The following is a 14,092-nucleotide window of genomic DNA, read 5'->3' as shown; positions in this document are numbered from 1 at the left end:
AGGACACTAGAGACTGGGATCCAGCGGGTCACAGGGTGCCACACATCTGGCAGCCAGCAAACTCACCAGCCATGAGAAATCCTACACAGGAAAAGCAGTCAGGAGCTTTGGCCAGTGTGTGGTCCAGGTATACTCCAGGGCTTAGAATGTTAGAGCCTGCTGAGCTGAGGCCAAGGGGAAGACAAAAGCTCTGTCATCCTCACACTGGTGAAAGTATGTCTTCAGCTTCCTGACCTTGTGAACTCCAAGAGAAGGCTGGAGATGAGAACAAGGTCAAGTGAACAGAACTGGGAGGGGGAGATGCTACATGGACCTCCAGTTACAAGAGGAGCAGCCAATCCAACAACTCAACAAAATTGGAACGGGTACTATGAGGAGCATGACAGGCAGTCCCCAAGTTGGGAACAAAGGGAGTACTGAGGCTGGACAGAACAGACTGGGAGTGGACCCGACAGCACCGGGCAGTGGTCTGCTCCAGCAGCTCCTAGCAGCCGGCAACTGGCTACAGTGGAGACATGGGCCGGTGAGTTAGCCGGGGCTGGTGATCAGGAAAAGTGTGAAGAGGGGAGGAGGCAGAGGCGTTTGGGATGAATAACGAATGCACTGTCACACCACCACACTCCAGCATCCAAAACAGGTGGTTGGGCTCAGACAATTAGGATGGATCAAGGGCCAGGGGATTCTAATGAGGATGAAAAGCAAATTCCATGTGGCCGGGGCTGGTGGCTCACACCTGTAATCCCAACATTTTGAGAGACCAAGGCAGGTGGATTGCTTGAGCCCAGGAGTTCAAGACCAGGCTGGGCAACATGGCAAGACCATCTCTACTAAATAAAAAATAAAATAAATAAATAAATAATTCCACACAAGTGAGGTCTGAACGACATCCACAGATAAGAGAAAGGGAATGTTTACACTTTGGGATCCCATAAGTAAACCAGTTCATGTGATATTTTATTCATTCATTCATTCATTCATTCCTTTTATCTGTACATTTATTGAGGACCCTACTATGCACCTGGAACTATGATGGGAGCTAAAGACACAAAACCTATTTGGAGATGTAAGGGATGCTCCTGAAATCTTAGCCAACAAAAAGAGGCCAGGTTGTATAACTCGGCAGGTTGGCCTGCAGGCCAGCACGGTGTTTTGTTTTGTTATGGCCTGTGAATGCCTACCAGCGCTTTAGACTGACTCACCCTGGCTGGGTGGCAGTTGAACTCCCAGCCATTAGACCAGGGGTTCTAGTCTTTTGTCATGAATTCTTCTACGAATTACCAGGTAATACACATTTATCAAATGATGACTTAGCACTGACTATAGCAAGTATATGTGATGGGCTACCAGAAGCAGTCAGGTTTGAGCTGAGCACAGAAAACTGCAGAGACGTTGGATAGGCAGAGAGACGAGGCGAGGGCACCCCTGCCAGCAAGGGCGAAAGGGGAGACCAGCTTGGCTAAAGAAGAAAGTGCCTCTAGAAGAAGAAAAGGCAGCAAAGATCTCATAAGCATTTAAGCTGACATCTGAAAAGAGGAAGGCAGGTGTGCCTAGTCCCAACCCAAATACAGTTCACCACTAACCTCTGCTCTTTCAGCTATAAAGTTAAGAATGAGTTGGTTGAAACTCAAAAAAGGTACAGGCAGGGGATAAATCAAACATTAATGCAATGTGGATGCTGTGGCCTTGTGAGCAGAATGACATTATTCTCAATTATATGAAACTAAAGCACTAGGCCACACAGAACAACAATGAAATACCCCAGCTGTCCAACAGGAGTGTGCAGGCAATAGTGTAGTGATTAGGGCCACAGGCTGACAATACACTGACAGGGGGAAGAGAAACGCATGCTACAAGCAATATTTTTGTTAGGATATTATCTAGGGGTAAAAATAAACACGCAAAAATGCACAAAAAAACTGGAAAAACACACAGTGTTTCTACCTGCTTTTCTGTTTTCTTTTTCTTTTCTTTTTTTCTGAGATGTCTCACTCTGTCACCCAGGCTGGAGTGCAGTGGCGTGATCTCGGCTCACTGCAGCTTCTGCCTCCTGGGCTCAAACGATTTTCCTGTTTCAGCCTCCCCAGTAGCTGGGACTACAGGCATGTGCCACCAGGCCTGGCTAATTTTTTATATTTTTAGTAGAGATGGGGTTTCACTGTGTTAGCCAGGATCTCCTGACCTCATGATCCACCTGTCTCGGCCTCCCAAAGTGCTGGGATTACAAGAGTGAGCCACTGTGACCGGCCTCTTCTTCTTTTTTTTTTTTTTTTTGAAATGGGGTCTCGCTCTGTTGCCCAGGCTGGAGTGCAGTGGCTCGATCTTGGCTCCCACAACCTCCATGTCCTGGGTTCAAGCAATTCTCCTGCCTAGCTTCCCGAGTAGCTGGGACTATAGGCGCATGCCACCATGTTCAGCTAATTTTTTTGTTTTTAGTAGAGATGGGGTTTCACGATGTTGGCCAGGCTGGTCTCGAACTCCTGACCTCATGATCCACCCACCTCAGCCTCCCAAAATGCTGGGATTACAGGCGTGAGCCACCACACCCGGCCTCTCTTTTTCTTTTATTTATTTATTTATTTTGAGACAGAGTCTCACTCTGTTGCCCAGGTTGGAGTGCAATGTTACAATCACTGCTCACTGCAGCCTCAACTTTCCGGGCTTAAGCGATCCTCCCACCTCAGCCTCCCAAGTAGTTGGGTCCACAGGCATGCACCACCACACCCACCTAGATTTTATTGTATTTTTTGCAGAGATGGGATTTCACTATGTTGCCTAGGCTGGTCTCAAACTCCTAGGCTCAAGAGATCCGCCCACCTCGGCCTCCCAAAGTGCTGGGATTACAGGCTTAAGCCACTGTGCCCAGCCCTTTTCTATATTTTCTAAGAGAAGGAAAGAAATTATTTAATATGAATAGAAAAATAATGAGACTACCTTCAACGTTTTTAGTTTGCAAAGCTTTTTCATATTACTTGAATATTCATATTTTTACTTATTTAACTTTTTTCTTTTTTTCTTTTTGAGACAGAGTCTGGCTCTGTCACCCAGACTGGAGTGCAGTGGTGCAATCTCGGCTCACTGCAACCTCCGCCTCCTGGGTTCAAGTGATTCTGCTTCAGTCTCCCAATAGCTGGGATTACAGGTGCCCACCACCACACCCGGCTAATTTTTGTATTTTAGTAGAGATGGGTTTCACCATGTTGGCCAGTCTGGTCTTGAACTCCTGACCTCAGGTGATCCTCCTCCCTCAACCTCCCAAAGTGCTGGGATTACAGGCATGAGCCACCACGCCTGGCCACTTTAACTTTAACTTTTAATGGCCACTATTAAACTGCTCTTCCACCAAATGCCATTATGCCAAGCCATTTACTATACAAAATCCTGAAGTCCATCTACCTGCCCCCAAAAGGACAACCTTTTAATTTAAGACCATCTTTCAACAAGTGTTTGCTAACAATCACATAACTGTTTTTCCCCAGTCTGATGGAGCAGAGACACATAAATCCATTTTTATAGCCAGAGGCTTTTTACAAGTAGTTTTAGGGTGTGATGCTTAAGTTAATGATGTAATGTGGTAAAGTAGTACAAACCAGTAGTTAAGCCAGGGGTCTGAGCCACACGTCCCAGGGCCTGGCTAAACTTGTTTGGCTGTGTGATGCTAGCCATCTGAGGTAATAGTTCATACCAATACGTGTCCTGCATTAAGATTCCATGGTAAGACTGCTAGCTGCCAACTCCTCAGTGGCAATGCTCTTCCTTGGTAACGGACCCTGATTCTCAGCTGGGCTCACTGACACCCAGCATAAAAGCCTCCATCTCCCTGGTCTCCTCTGCAGTTAGCGATGGCCAGGCGACCACAGTCAGGCCAATTAACGCAAGCACATACGGCACGCTGGACTTCTGGGAAATTAATAGGAGCCAACTCAGCCACATGGGGCACCTTTTCTGTACTTCTGCTTCCTCTCCTCCTTCAGGCCTGTGACCTGGACCTCATAACTGGCACTCCAGCAGCCATCTGGACTACAGGGTGACAATGAGGATGGAAGCCAAGTACTGGGATGAGGGAGTAAAAAATAGGAGCCTGGGTCCCAGACGACAATACGGAGCTGCCCTAAAATCCTCCAGACTTCTTTTCAAAGACAAGTAAATGTAGACCTTGTTCAGCCACTGTTATTCTGTTTGGCTTTTCAGGTTACGTACGGTCAATCTAAACTCAATGCAGATTCTTTATCAACATAGGATACTATATGCCATACATGTTTCACTGCCAAAAAATGGCAAATGACTTTTTAAAGCAGATGACCAGGATAATAAAACATTTTAATAAGTCACTTTTTACTGAACCTTTCTAACAGCTAGGCGTTTGTCATCAACTGCTTTCTCTTTCCCACAAAGACAGCTCCCGTGTATACATACTCTTTTCTCTAATGGTCAAAGTCAACTAACACATATAATTCCTAGTATTTTGCCCTCCCATGACAATGACCAAAATCTAATTCTCCAGAACCCTTAACAAAGCAAGGAAAACAAGCCAGGGTTCCCAAGTCTACGAAATACAAAGAAGTTATGGCTCCCGAGCTGGAGGCAATGGGCAAAGAAGTGGCATAGCACTTCTAAGATAATTTTCAGCCTGGGCCACAGAGGAAGACTCCTGTCTCTATTTAAAAAATAATAAAAAAAAAAAAAAAAAAAAAAAAAAAGGCTGGGCACAGTGGCTCACGCCTGTAATCCCAGAATTTTGGGAGACTGAGGCAGGCGGATCACCTGAGGTCAGGAGTTCCAGACCAGCCTGACCAACATGGCAAAACCCTGTCTCTACTAAAAATACAAAAATTAGCTGGTTGGGGTGGCGGGCGCCTGTAATCCCAGCTACTCAGGAGGCTGAGGCAGGGGAATTACTTGAACCCGGGAGGCGGAGGTTGCAGCAAAGCCGAGATCGCACCACTGTACTCCAGCCTGGGCGACAGAGTGAGACTCTGTCTCTAAAATAAATAAATAAATAAAATAAAAATAAAATACAATCATTTTCAAGTCATGCACACATTGCAATGGAATAAGAACGGTGGTATCATCAAGGCTCATATTAGATGTACACAATCCTTGGCAAACATCCACCCACAGACAAATGTCAAAGTGCTACCCCAACACACATGTAAGATTTACAACTGACATCAACATCAGCACCAACCATGCAGTCCAGTGGACCAGAAACATTACTGGGCATCAACTATATTGAGAAGGTCCTTTAAAATACTGCCAAATGTTTAAGTATTATACAACTCCTGCAATCCTGATGGCTCCCCCGTGGCAATCCTAAAACCCACGTAAGGAAAAAGAAAGGACCAGAGTTTTGTCTCCTGAATAACAGAATGACACTCAGGTCTCTTGCCCTCTCCTACAAACAGCAGAACCTTAACAGGGTAACTTTTCCTGCATAAGAGCCTCCATTCCTAAATACAAATCTCTTAAGAGGCAAAAACGTGTACGCAGAGCTTAAAATTACACTCAAATTCAAAATTTCATCAAGTAAACTATTAACTTTTACAACTTTGTTATCCTAGCCCAACTTTCTAAATGGGCGCAATTATGTAACATTACAGTACTTTGCCTAGTTCTCTCAACATGATAAAAATATTAGAAAAAGTAAAATAAACAAAATTCAGCTTCTCCATCACATTTTCACATTTTCCAGCAATACATCTGCCTTTTACCCCATCACTTAAAGCAATCTCTAGGTAGAAATTACTTTGAAAAGAGGTCATCAAAAGTTTTAATTTATTTAAAGAAGAGAATTTGAGTCAGGGGGCGGGGGGAGATGAAAATCATCATATGATAAAGAGACAGGAAAATGGCAAAGGGAAAAAGAGAAATCTGATTTTTATGTAACTTAAATACTTCATATGCATCATGTCTAAACACATATCTAATGTTCCATATCCTTACAAGAAGGAATTTTTCTATTATTAAGGGGGGAAAGAATACAGGTAGAAAAGATAAATGTATATTTGCATATATATAAACCAGATACGCTTTAAAAATGTCGGGAAGGATATGCCAAATGTAATAGTTCTTCTCTCAGAAGGGAAACATTATAGGTTAACTTCCTCTTCTTTTTAGCTGCACTTTCTAATTTTCTACAACAGACACTTACTACTTACATAATTTTTTTTTAAGAGCTGAGGTCTCACTATGTTGCCCAGGCTGGTCTCAAATTCCTGGGCTCAAGCAATCCTCTTGCCTCAGCTTCCCAAAGTGCTGGGATTACAGATGTGAGCCACTGCGCCCTGCCACTACGTACATAATTTCAAAATGTAGTGTTTTTTTGTTTTTGTTTTTGTTTTGTTTTGTTTTTTTGAGACAGTCTCACTCTGTCATCCAGGCTGGAGTGCAGTGGTGCAATCTTGGCTCACTGCAGGCTCCGCCTCCTGGGTTCACGTCATTCTCCTGCCTCAGCCTCCCAAGTAGCTAGGACTACAGGTGCCCACCACCACGCCTGGCTAATTTTTTGTATTTTTAGTGGAGATGGGGTTTCACCATGTTAGCCAGGATGGTCTCGATCTCCTGACCTCGTGATCTGCCCGCCTCGGCCTCCCAAAGTGCCGGGATTACAGGCGTGAGCCACCGCGCCCGGCCTTAAAATGTAGTTTTTAAAGTACACAGATTCACAACAGCATCAACAGAAAAATAAACCACATCTGGAACAGCCTGGAACAAAACAAAGTCTGAAGGATTTCTAGGCTCAAAGCTGAAGGATACAGAGAGAGTGAAGTCCCTGTGGGCCCATGCTACCCCCAAAGTCCTTCATCTCAAATGCCCTCCTCTTTGGGACAGGATGCTCCAAGTGATTTTAAGTACATACCATTATGCAATTGTGTCCTCTTTGCCACCCAGTTTAGGCGAGAGAGAGCACAAACTACCACAGAAAAGCAGTGTATTCCTAACCTTGCTGAGTCAGCCAATGTGAAGGACTGGAGCTTCTACCAACTCACCATTTAATATTTAACACTTGCTTTAAATCCCGTTTATGGATTCTGGATGTTTAATAAACAGTTGCTTCTCAGTTCCCTGCTATTAAATACTAGGTTATCATGGCATTTAATTAATACCACCCTTGGGCCACCAGGAGGTCAGTAATAGTACCAGCAAGTTATGCTCTCCAGATGGACATCGCCACCTGAATCAGCTCAGTTTAAACAATAGGATTCTCTTCTTATAGTCCCTTCTGGGATGGGTACCTCAAGTTGAGGTGTTTAGGTAAACATTCAAACAGATAATAAAGGCTTGCTCTACCTCTTGTTCCACAAAAAGGAAAACCCCTTTAGTGATAATATTCACACTTCCCACAAGTTTTGTGCACAGCATTGTCAGAATTACACATTCTGATATGTGGAAAAATAGTAGGCAAGGCCACTCTTGACTGCTAAAAAAATAAAAAGCTCACCAATTATCCCAAACTCCTCAGGCGCCTCTTTCCTCTCTTTCTAAACCAATCTTTCTCGGCACTCATCTCACCTCCTACATCTCCATTCAAGGATGGAATGTGTTTAAGCAAGGAGTTTCACTGTCCTCTAAGGTTCCATTAGGAGGTCACTCCTACTGACATCATGGAGTGCATCTGCAACTGCTCTGAGCCCCTCCAGCCCCATCTCTTCATACTCACTGTTGCTGGACTTAAGGTCACGGTGGATGATGGGGACAATTGCCTCATCATGTAAGTAGTTCATCCCTCTGGCAATCTGCACAGCCCAGTTCACCAGGATGTCTGGGGGAATCCTTTTCCCAGATAACACTCTATTCAAAGGTCCTCCACGAGCAAACTCCATGACCAAGCAGAGGTTGGGCTCCTTCAGACATACCCCTCTTAGGGCAATGATGTTGGGGTGCTTCAGCATGGTGAAGAGTTTGGCCTCTTGGCGAACATTCTCTATAGTCTGGCTGATGTCCTCATCGGGGTCATGGCGAGCTGCTTTCACAGCAACCTCATCCCCTATCCAGAAAGCACGATAGACCTTGCCAAAGCCCCCGATGCCAATAATCTCTTCCAAGGTTAGCTCCGCAAAATCAATTTCTAACACTGAGAAAGGGAAGAAAAAAAGAAGCAAGTCAAAAACATCTTGAAAACATCGTATTTAACCTTTCATTTACCTGGATGGGTAAACACGGCAAGTTGTCTGTTTACTGGGCCTTTCTGTCACCCCATTATAAAGCAAATTCCATAAGGGCAGGAGCTGCAATTAATCTATTTTCCTTTGCATTTTCCTTAGTGACAGTCAGCACACGGTAGGCATTCTATAAATATTCATGAAAAAAATCCCACCTGGAAAATCATGCAGAATCCTGTACCAAAATCAACTATTGTAACTAAAGGGAATATGGGGGAGGTCCTTTTTTCCGTTCTTTCTTCCTTTAAAATACATTTAAATATAGAGATGGGGTTTGGCCATGTTGCCCAGGCTGGTCTCGAATGCAATCCTCCCGCCTCGGCCTCCCAAATTGCTGGGATTACAGGCATGAACCACTGCACCTGGCCGAGATCCTTTCTTTGAGACTTACTCAGCTTTACTGTGTGCTCAGTGGTGAGAAGCACCCAAATCAGTGCCAAGGCAGACACCCAACAACCAAACCATAGAACGAGAAGAGCTCCTGCAGAAGTATGATTAGAGGCTTAGGAAAATCACTAGCTTCCACAGCAGCACACAGCACTAAGGTGAGTGGGGAAAGGATTCTCAGGGAAGGCAACATTTGAAATGGGCCCTAAAGAGTGAGTGGGAGAGATCTCAGGCAATGAAGGAAATCAGGGTAGGGAAGGACAATCAGGCAGAGGGAAGGACAGGAGCCAAGAACATGGAGTAGGAAGTATACGGTATATTAGGATCTCCAGGGAGTCTGCTGTGCCCGGGTCATGTGCATCAGGACTGGAGACAAGGCTCAAAGCCTTGTTGAGGGTAACCAGGCCAGGAAATGTCTTTAAAGCCATTCTGAGGGGCTTGAACTTCACATTGTAAACAAGAGGAGTCATGTATCTTTCAGAAAAGGAATGTTGTTAGACCTGTAATTTAGAAAGGAAACCAACTCTGGCAGCCGCTGGAAACTAACCTGGAAGACAGAGACCCAACAGCAAAAGGACCCTCTAAGGAGGCTTTGCAGCTCTGAGGTCTAACCTCAGCAGCAGGGAATATGGGGAGTACGCAGTCAATTTGAGAGACTTTCAGAACTTGGGTTCTACCTGGACCTGGTGACTGAAACATGGGAAAGGAGCCTCATAAGAGGTATCTTATTCCAGCAGTCATCTGTGCCTCAGTTCAAGCCCTGATGGTCCCAGTATCCCACCCAGTATCCCAACCAATCATTCTCCTTCCCAAATCCAGAGTTTGAACCTAAGGTACTTGATTATATATTTCATTGTGTGTGGAAAGGCTTTCATGGGTAGATAATAATAGCTGCCAGTGATTATAAATCGAGCTACATATGGTGCTAAGTGCTATATGAGCAAAGTATGTTTTGTTTCTTGCATGAAACCCTGTTCTGTATCTTCTCTTTTCTTTTGTCTTTACCTGGCTGATTCATACTCATACCTCAGGTCTTAAATATCAGTTTCATAGTGGAATTTCTCCATCCCCAAGACCAAATGAAGTCAGGCCCCTATCAAACACTTCCATGGCAGTTTCCATTCCACAAGAGGCATCAAAGTTATAATTACTTAATTACTTGTTCAATGCCCATTGTCCAGGCCAGATTATGAGACCCACGAGGGCAGAGATTCTGCCTGCTCTATTCACCACTGCACTTACCATGCCAAACATTTTGTAGGTGACCAACAGATCCTTGAAATAAAATGGAAAAAAAAAAATCTACTTGATATGGTTTGGATATTTGCCCCCTCTGATTTTCATGTCAAAATGGAATCCCCAGTGCTGGTGGTGGGGCCTGGTGGGAATATTTGGGTCATGAGGGCTGATCCCCCATGAATGGCTTGGCATAGTAATGAGTGAGTTTTTGCTCGAATTCACACAAGATCTGGTTGTTTAAAAGAGTGTGGCACCTCCCCGGTTTTTCTCTCTTGCTCCTGGCTCCCACCATGTGACATGCCTGCTCCCACTTCACCTTCCACCATGAAAAAAAGCTCCCTGAGGCCTCACCAGAGCCAAGCAGATGCTGGTGCCATGCTTCCCATACAGGTTGCAGAACCGTGAGCCAATAAAACTTTTTTTCTGTATAAATTACCCAGCCTCAGGTATTCCTTCAAAGCAATGCAAGAATGGACTAACACACTATCTCAATAGGAAATAAACCAAATTCAGATCTAAAAAAAAAAAAAAACTAAACTGGAACTGGACCTTCTGAAACAAATACAGAAAATAGTCACCCTTTACTAAAAAAAACCTAAGAAAACAAAGATACATTTCTGAACTTTTGGCAAGACCAAAAGAGGAACTGCCACTGCTGACTACTCCCTTCCTTACTCAGCCAGCCCTGTAACGCCTCCGTTCTCCACTCAGATGCTGGTGGTGCTAAAAAATCTGTTCTTGCTTAATTATAGCACCTCTATCCCATCTGGAGCTAATATTCATTTGTATTTTGTAATGCAACTGGCAGTCTGCACAAAGGAAACTCTTAGGTGGATAAGTTAGGTGGATAGTCTTTAGATATACAAAAAGTATGGCCCATCCTGACCCCAAAATTCCAACTGTTTAAAGAGGTTATCACCTTATCCAGCAGTCTTCCTGAAGAACGAATGTCATGGAAGAATATTGTAGACTAGCAGTCGGTATCCATTCCAAAATCCTTCTAGCATAAATTTCAATACTACAGAGGCTAGGAAGCTAAAAACTACATTTCCCAGACTCCTTTACAGCTAAAGTTCTGAATGCAAATTAAGTTCTGCCAATTAGATGCACAAGATTTGAAAGACAGAAGTGAGATGAAGACCATCTTGCTGCGGGGATTTTTTGCAACAGCATGTTGGTGTCCAATCACTAAGTCTGTAGATGTGGAGAGGAATGTTTCGTAGCCAAGTTGTTGCCAAATCTCTGGGCTGCAGACACAACAGGGTGTTTTTGAAGCCAACAGCTTCAATGGCAGCTCCTGATTCTGTATGTTCCCAATTAGAGAGGTAGCAGCTGACCTGGTGGGCCAGTTCTGCTATGTTCTGGGAGTCGTTCACACAGGTCCAGCTGAGAGCCTCTTCTCTCAGCCCTTCCAACAATTCTGCAAGCACCGAATTTCCTGTGCTAAATCTCTTTCTTGCTTAAAATAGCTTGAGCATTTCTGAGCCCCAAAATGAATCCTGACTGATTACTAATTTGTGCCTGATGTCATCTCTATGAATGAGGAAAATATGCCTATGTTATAAAGAAAGATTAGAAACCCTCTTGAAGAAATACATGTTAGTCTTCCTGGTCATGAAGGGAAGGAACATTCATGTTTTTCTAGCAGCTTTTACACATATGAAAAGATGTGCGATTATTTAACAAATTTGTATCTGTTTTCTTATTTCCTCAACTGAGTATCTGAATTCTCCTTAAGGAATTTTAACTATTGTACTTTCTCTTGTACCCTCCCTTCTTTCCTCCAGTCTTAAGCACAGTTGTAAACACACAGTAGGTGTTAAATATTTATTTAAACGCAGGAGGGATTGAAAAAATAAATGCAAGGAGGTTTAAAAGATATGATTCAGTACTAGGGTGCTGAAAGGACAGCTCCTCTAAAAACCTCTGCAGGGAAGGGAAAGCAATAACCTCTCTTTGGGTAGAACATAAAAATCCCAGGTTCTTGTTATTTAGTTAAAAAAATATTATGACCTGACTCCAAGAAAAGTACAGACCACAGCTTTCAAACTGATAAAAGACAGAACCCAGGAAGAACGAGGGGAGGAAGGACCATCTTTTTCCTTCCCTGCTCAGTCCCGTTGGATAGGAACGAAGGAACTAGACCTCCAGGTGCAGCAGAGTATGTGGGGCTCTCCTTCCCTTCCCTGCTCCAGTCAAGACCTGGTTTTAAGTAAGAATCAGGTCAAGCTGCATTCAGTACATTTTTCAGTTTCTGTAGAAGGATATTTCCAAGAATATCAGGAATAAATCCTTAGTTCTTCCATTTTTAAAGTCAAGATGTTATTCCCTCTCAATCATATGCTTGGAAACTGAATGTTTAGGCACATTTTGGTGGGTTTTGAGTAAGTGAATGGTATATACTTCACTCACTTAAAAATCTTAGGTACATCTGAAAGTATGTCCTTCTATTTCTAGTGGATGTAGATAATAAAAAGTATAAACTAATAACCTTAATGTATGCCCTGTTTGAAAACTGAAACAACTCTCTTGTAAGAGAAACTTTCATATTTCTCTTGGGAGGACTGCACCTCCCAAGATAGTGAGTTTGGAACTGTACACTTTTCATCTTTCACTAAAATAAAGAAGATGGGTGAGCTCCTGGGTTATTTATATTTGTCATCCATAGGCAGCTAAACGCTAACAAGTACCTACAATGGAGAGGATTAAAGCACTATAAGAATGTAAAATAACTTATACTAACATTTTTATGTGTTTTCTTTGTCATGATATTTAGTAATTTTCCCCTTCTGTTTTGAATAAAGTTTGAGGCCAGATACAGTGGCTTACACCTGTAATCCTAACACTTTGGAAGGCTGAGGTGGGAGGAATGATTGAAGTCAAGAGTTCGAAACTAGCCTGGGCAACAAAGCAAAAGCTCATCTCTATTAAAACGTAAATAAAAATAATTGGCTGGGTATGGTGGCATGCGCCTCTGGTCCCAGCTTCTTTAGGAGGCTGGGGTGGGAGGATCTCTCGAGCCCAGGAGTTCAAGGTTGCAGTGAGCTATGATTTCGCCACTGCACTTCAGCCTAGGCGAGAGAGTGAAACCCTGTCTCTAAAAATTAAAAAAACAAAAAAAGCTTTTAAATAAAGTTTGAAGCTAAATTTTCACTTAAGAAACAATAATATGAAACTAAAACTAAACACTATTGCTTGACTTAACATCTTCTATTCATGGTCCAGAACGCAACGTCACAACACATCCTTAGAGGGGAAGTTCAAAAGGGTAACTCTGGTGATGAGGTGTCAGTGGCTCAATTTCATTCCAAGTCTTTGGAGACAAGGTTTGTCAATTGTCTTCACTTTCCAAGTGACACGAACTGATCTGGTAGAGCACACAGATGAGAGATGCACCTGTCAATAACAGCCCATGTTCACCCTCTGATGAACCAAGGCACTGCATCTTTACCAAGACACTGCACTGAAGTTTTATATTTACATCGTTAATCTCCCTCATGTAACTTAAAAGCACTTTCTGATCTTATCACTTCTTTATGTCCTGGTACTTAACACAATGTACAGTATCTATCATTCACTAGGTACTCAATGATTAGTTTTTGACTGAAACTAAATTTTCTGAATGATCAAAAATTAATTCCAGTCAAGATCAGAACTTCCAGTGAGGCCAAATAAAAGAATGTGCCAGGTCTTACAAATGCCATATTCTTCGAGTCAATTCTTTCCATTAGAACAAATTACTTCCTACTGTCTCAACATCTGGGTTCCAGATTTAGGAATCTACTCTATCCACAGTAAATTATATGATAATGAAGATAAGTCCTGGTCACCTAATGAAGAAGTAGCACATTGCTGTCATGCCTGGCTCTGTGGACAGTTTTTCAGCCTAAGTCATACTGACTCTTGACTGCTCCAGCAGCCAGAGCACAAGATATTAAAGAAACTGAGTTTCTGATCATGAACCTCATCTAGCTCTTCTACTCTGACATTAGCTGTCCCTGGAAACAAAATCACAAAACTTCACCCACAGAATCAAAATCTGACTTATGTTTAAAATGACACTATGTTTTCTAACATGCCAGGCTATTCATATTTCTTCCAATATATGCCCAAGTTCATTTTCAACACTTTCAAAACACTATGCCAGGATGCTTAGCCTTAAGCCTACCAAACTAGTCCCAAAAAGATGTAGTATCTGGAAACAATTTAAAGTAATTTGCTACCTCCAAGCATTTTAAAGATTAAAATGAAGAAAAATGAAGTTTTAAACTGAATGAGAGGGAGAGGGGGAACCTAAAGATTTGAAC

General features: G+C 43.0%; 1 protein-coding gene across 3 annotated transcripts in view; it reads right to left on the bottom strand.

Moving 5' to 3' along the window:
* The window catches only part of LOC105494312 (mitogen-activated protein kinase kinase kinase 9), an 88,935-nt gene that overhangs the window by 72,650 nt on the left and 2,193 nt on the right, over positions 1 to 14,092 (bottom strand). For all 3 annotated transcript variants that reach the window (XM_071099947.1, XM_071099948.1, XM_011762641.3), the window contains exon 2: positions 7,658 to 8,071. In XM_071099947.1, the coding sequence (XP_070956048.1) occupies positions 7,658 to 8,071 (414 nt within the window). The remainder of the gene's footprint in view (positions 1 to 7,657; positions 8,072 to 14,092) is intronic.

Source organism: Macaca nemestrina, chromosome 7 (genome assembly GCF_043159975.1).
Source record: "Macaca nemestrina isolate mMacNem1 chromosome 7, mMacNem.hap1, whole genome shotgun sequence".
Lineage (NCBI taxonomy): Eukaryota > Metazoa > Chordata > Mammalia > Primates > Cercopithecidae > Macaca > Macaca nemestrina.
The sequence above is the reverse complement of the archived record's forward strand: the minus strand, read 5'-3'. Positions and strand labels throughout refer to the sequence as shown.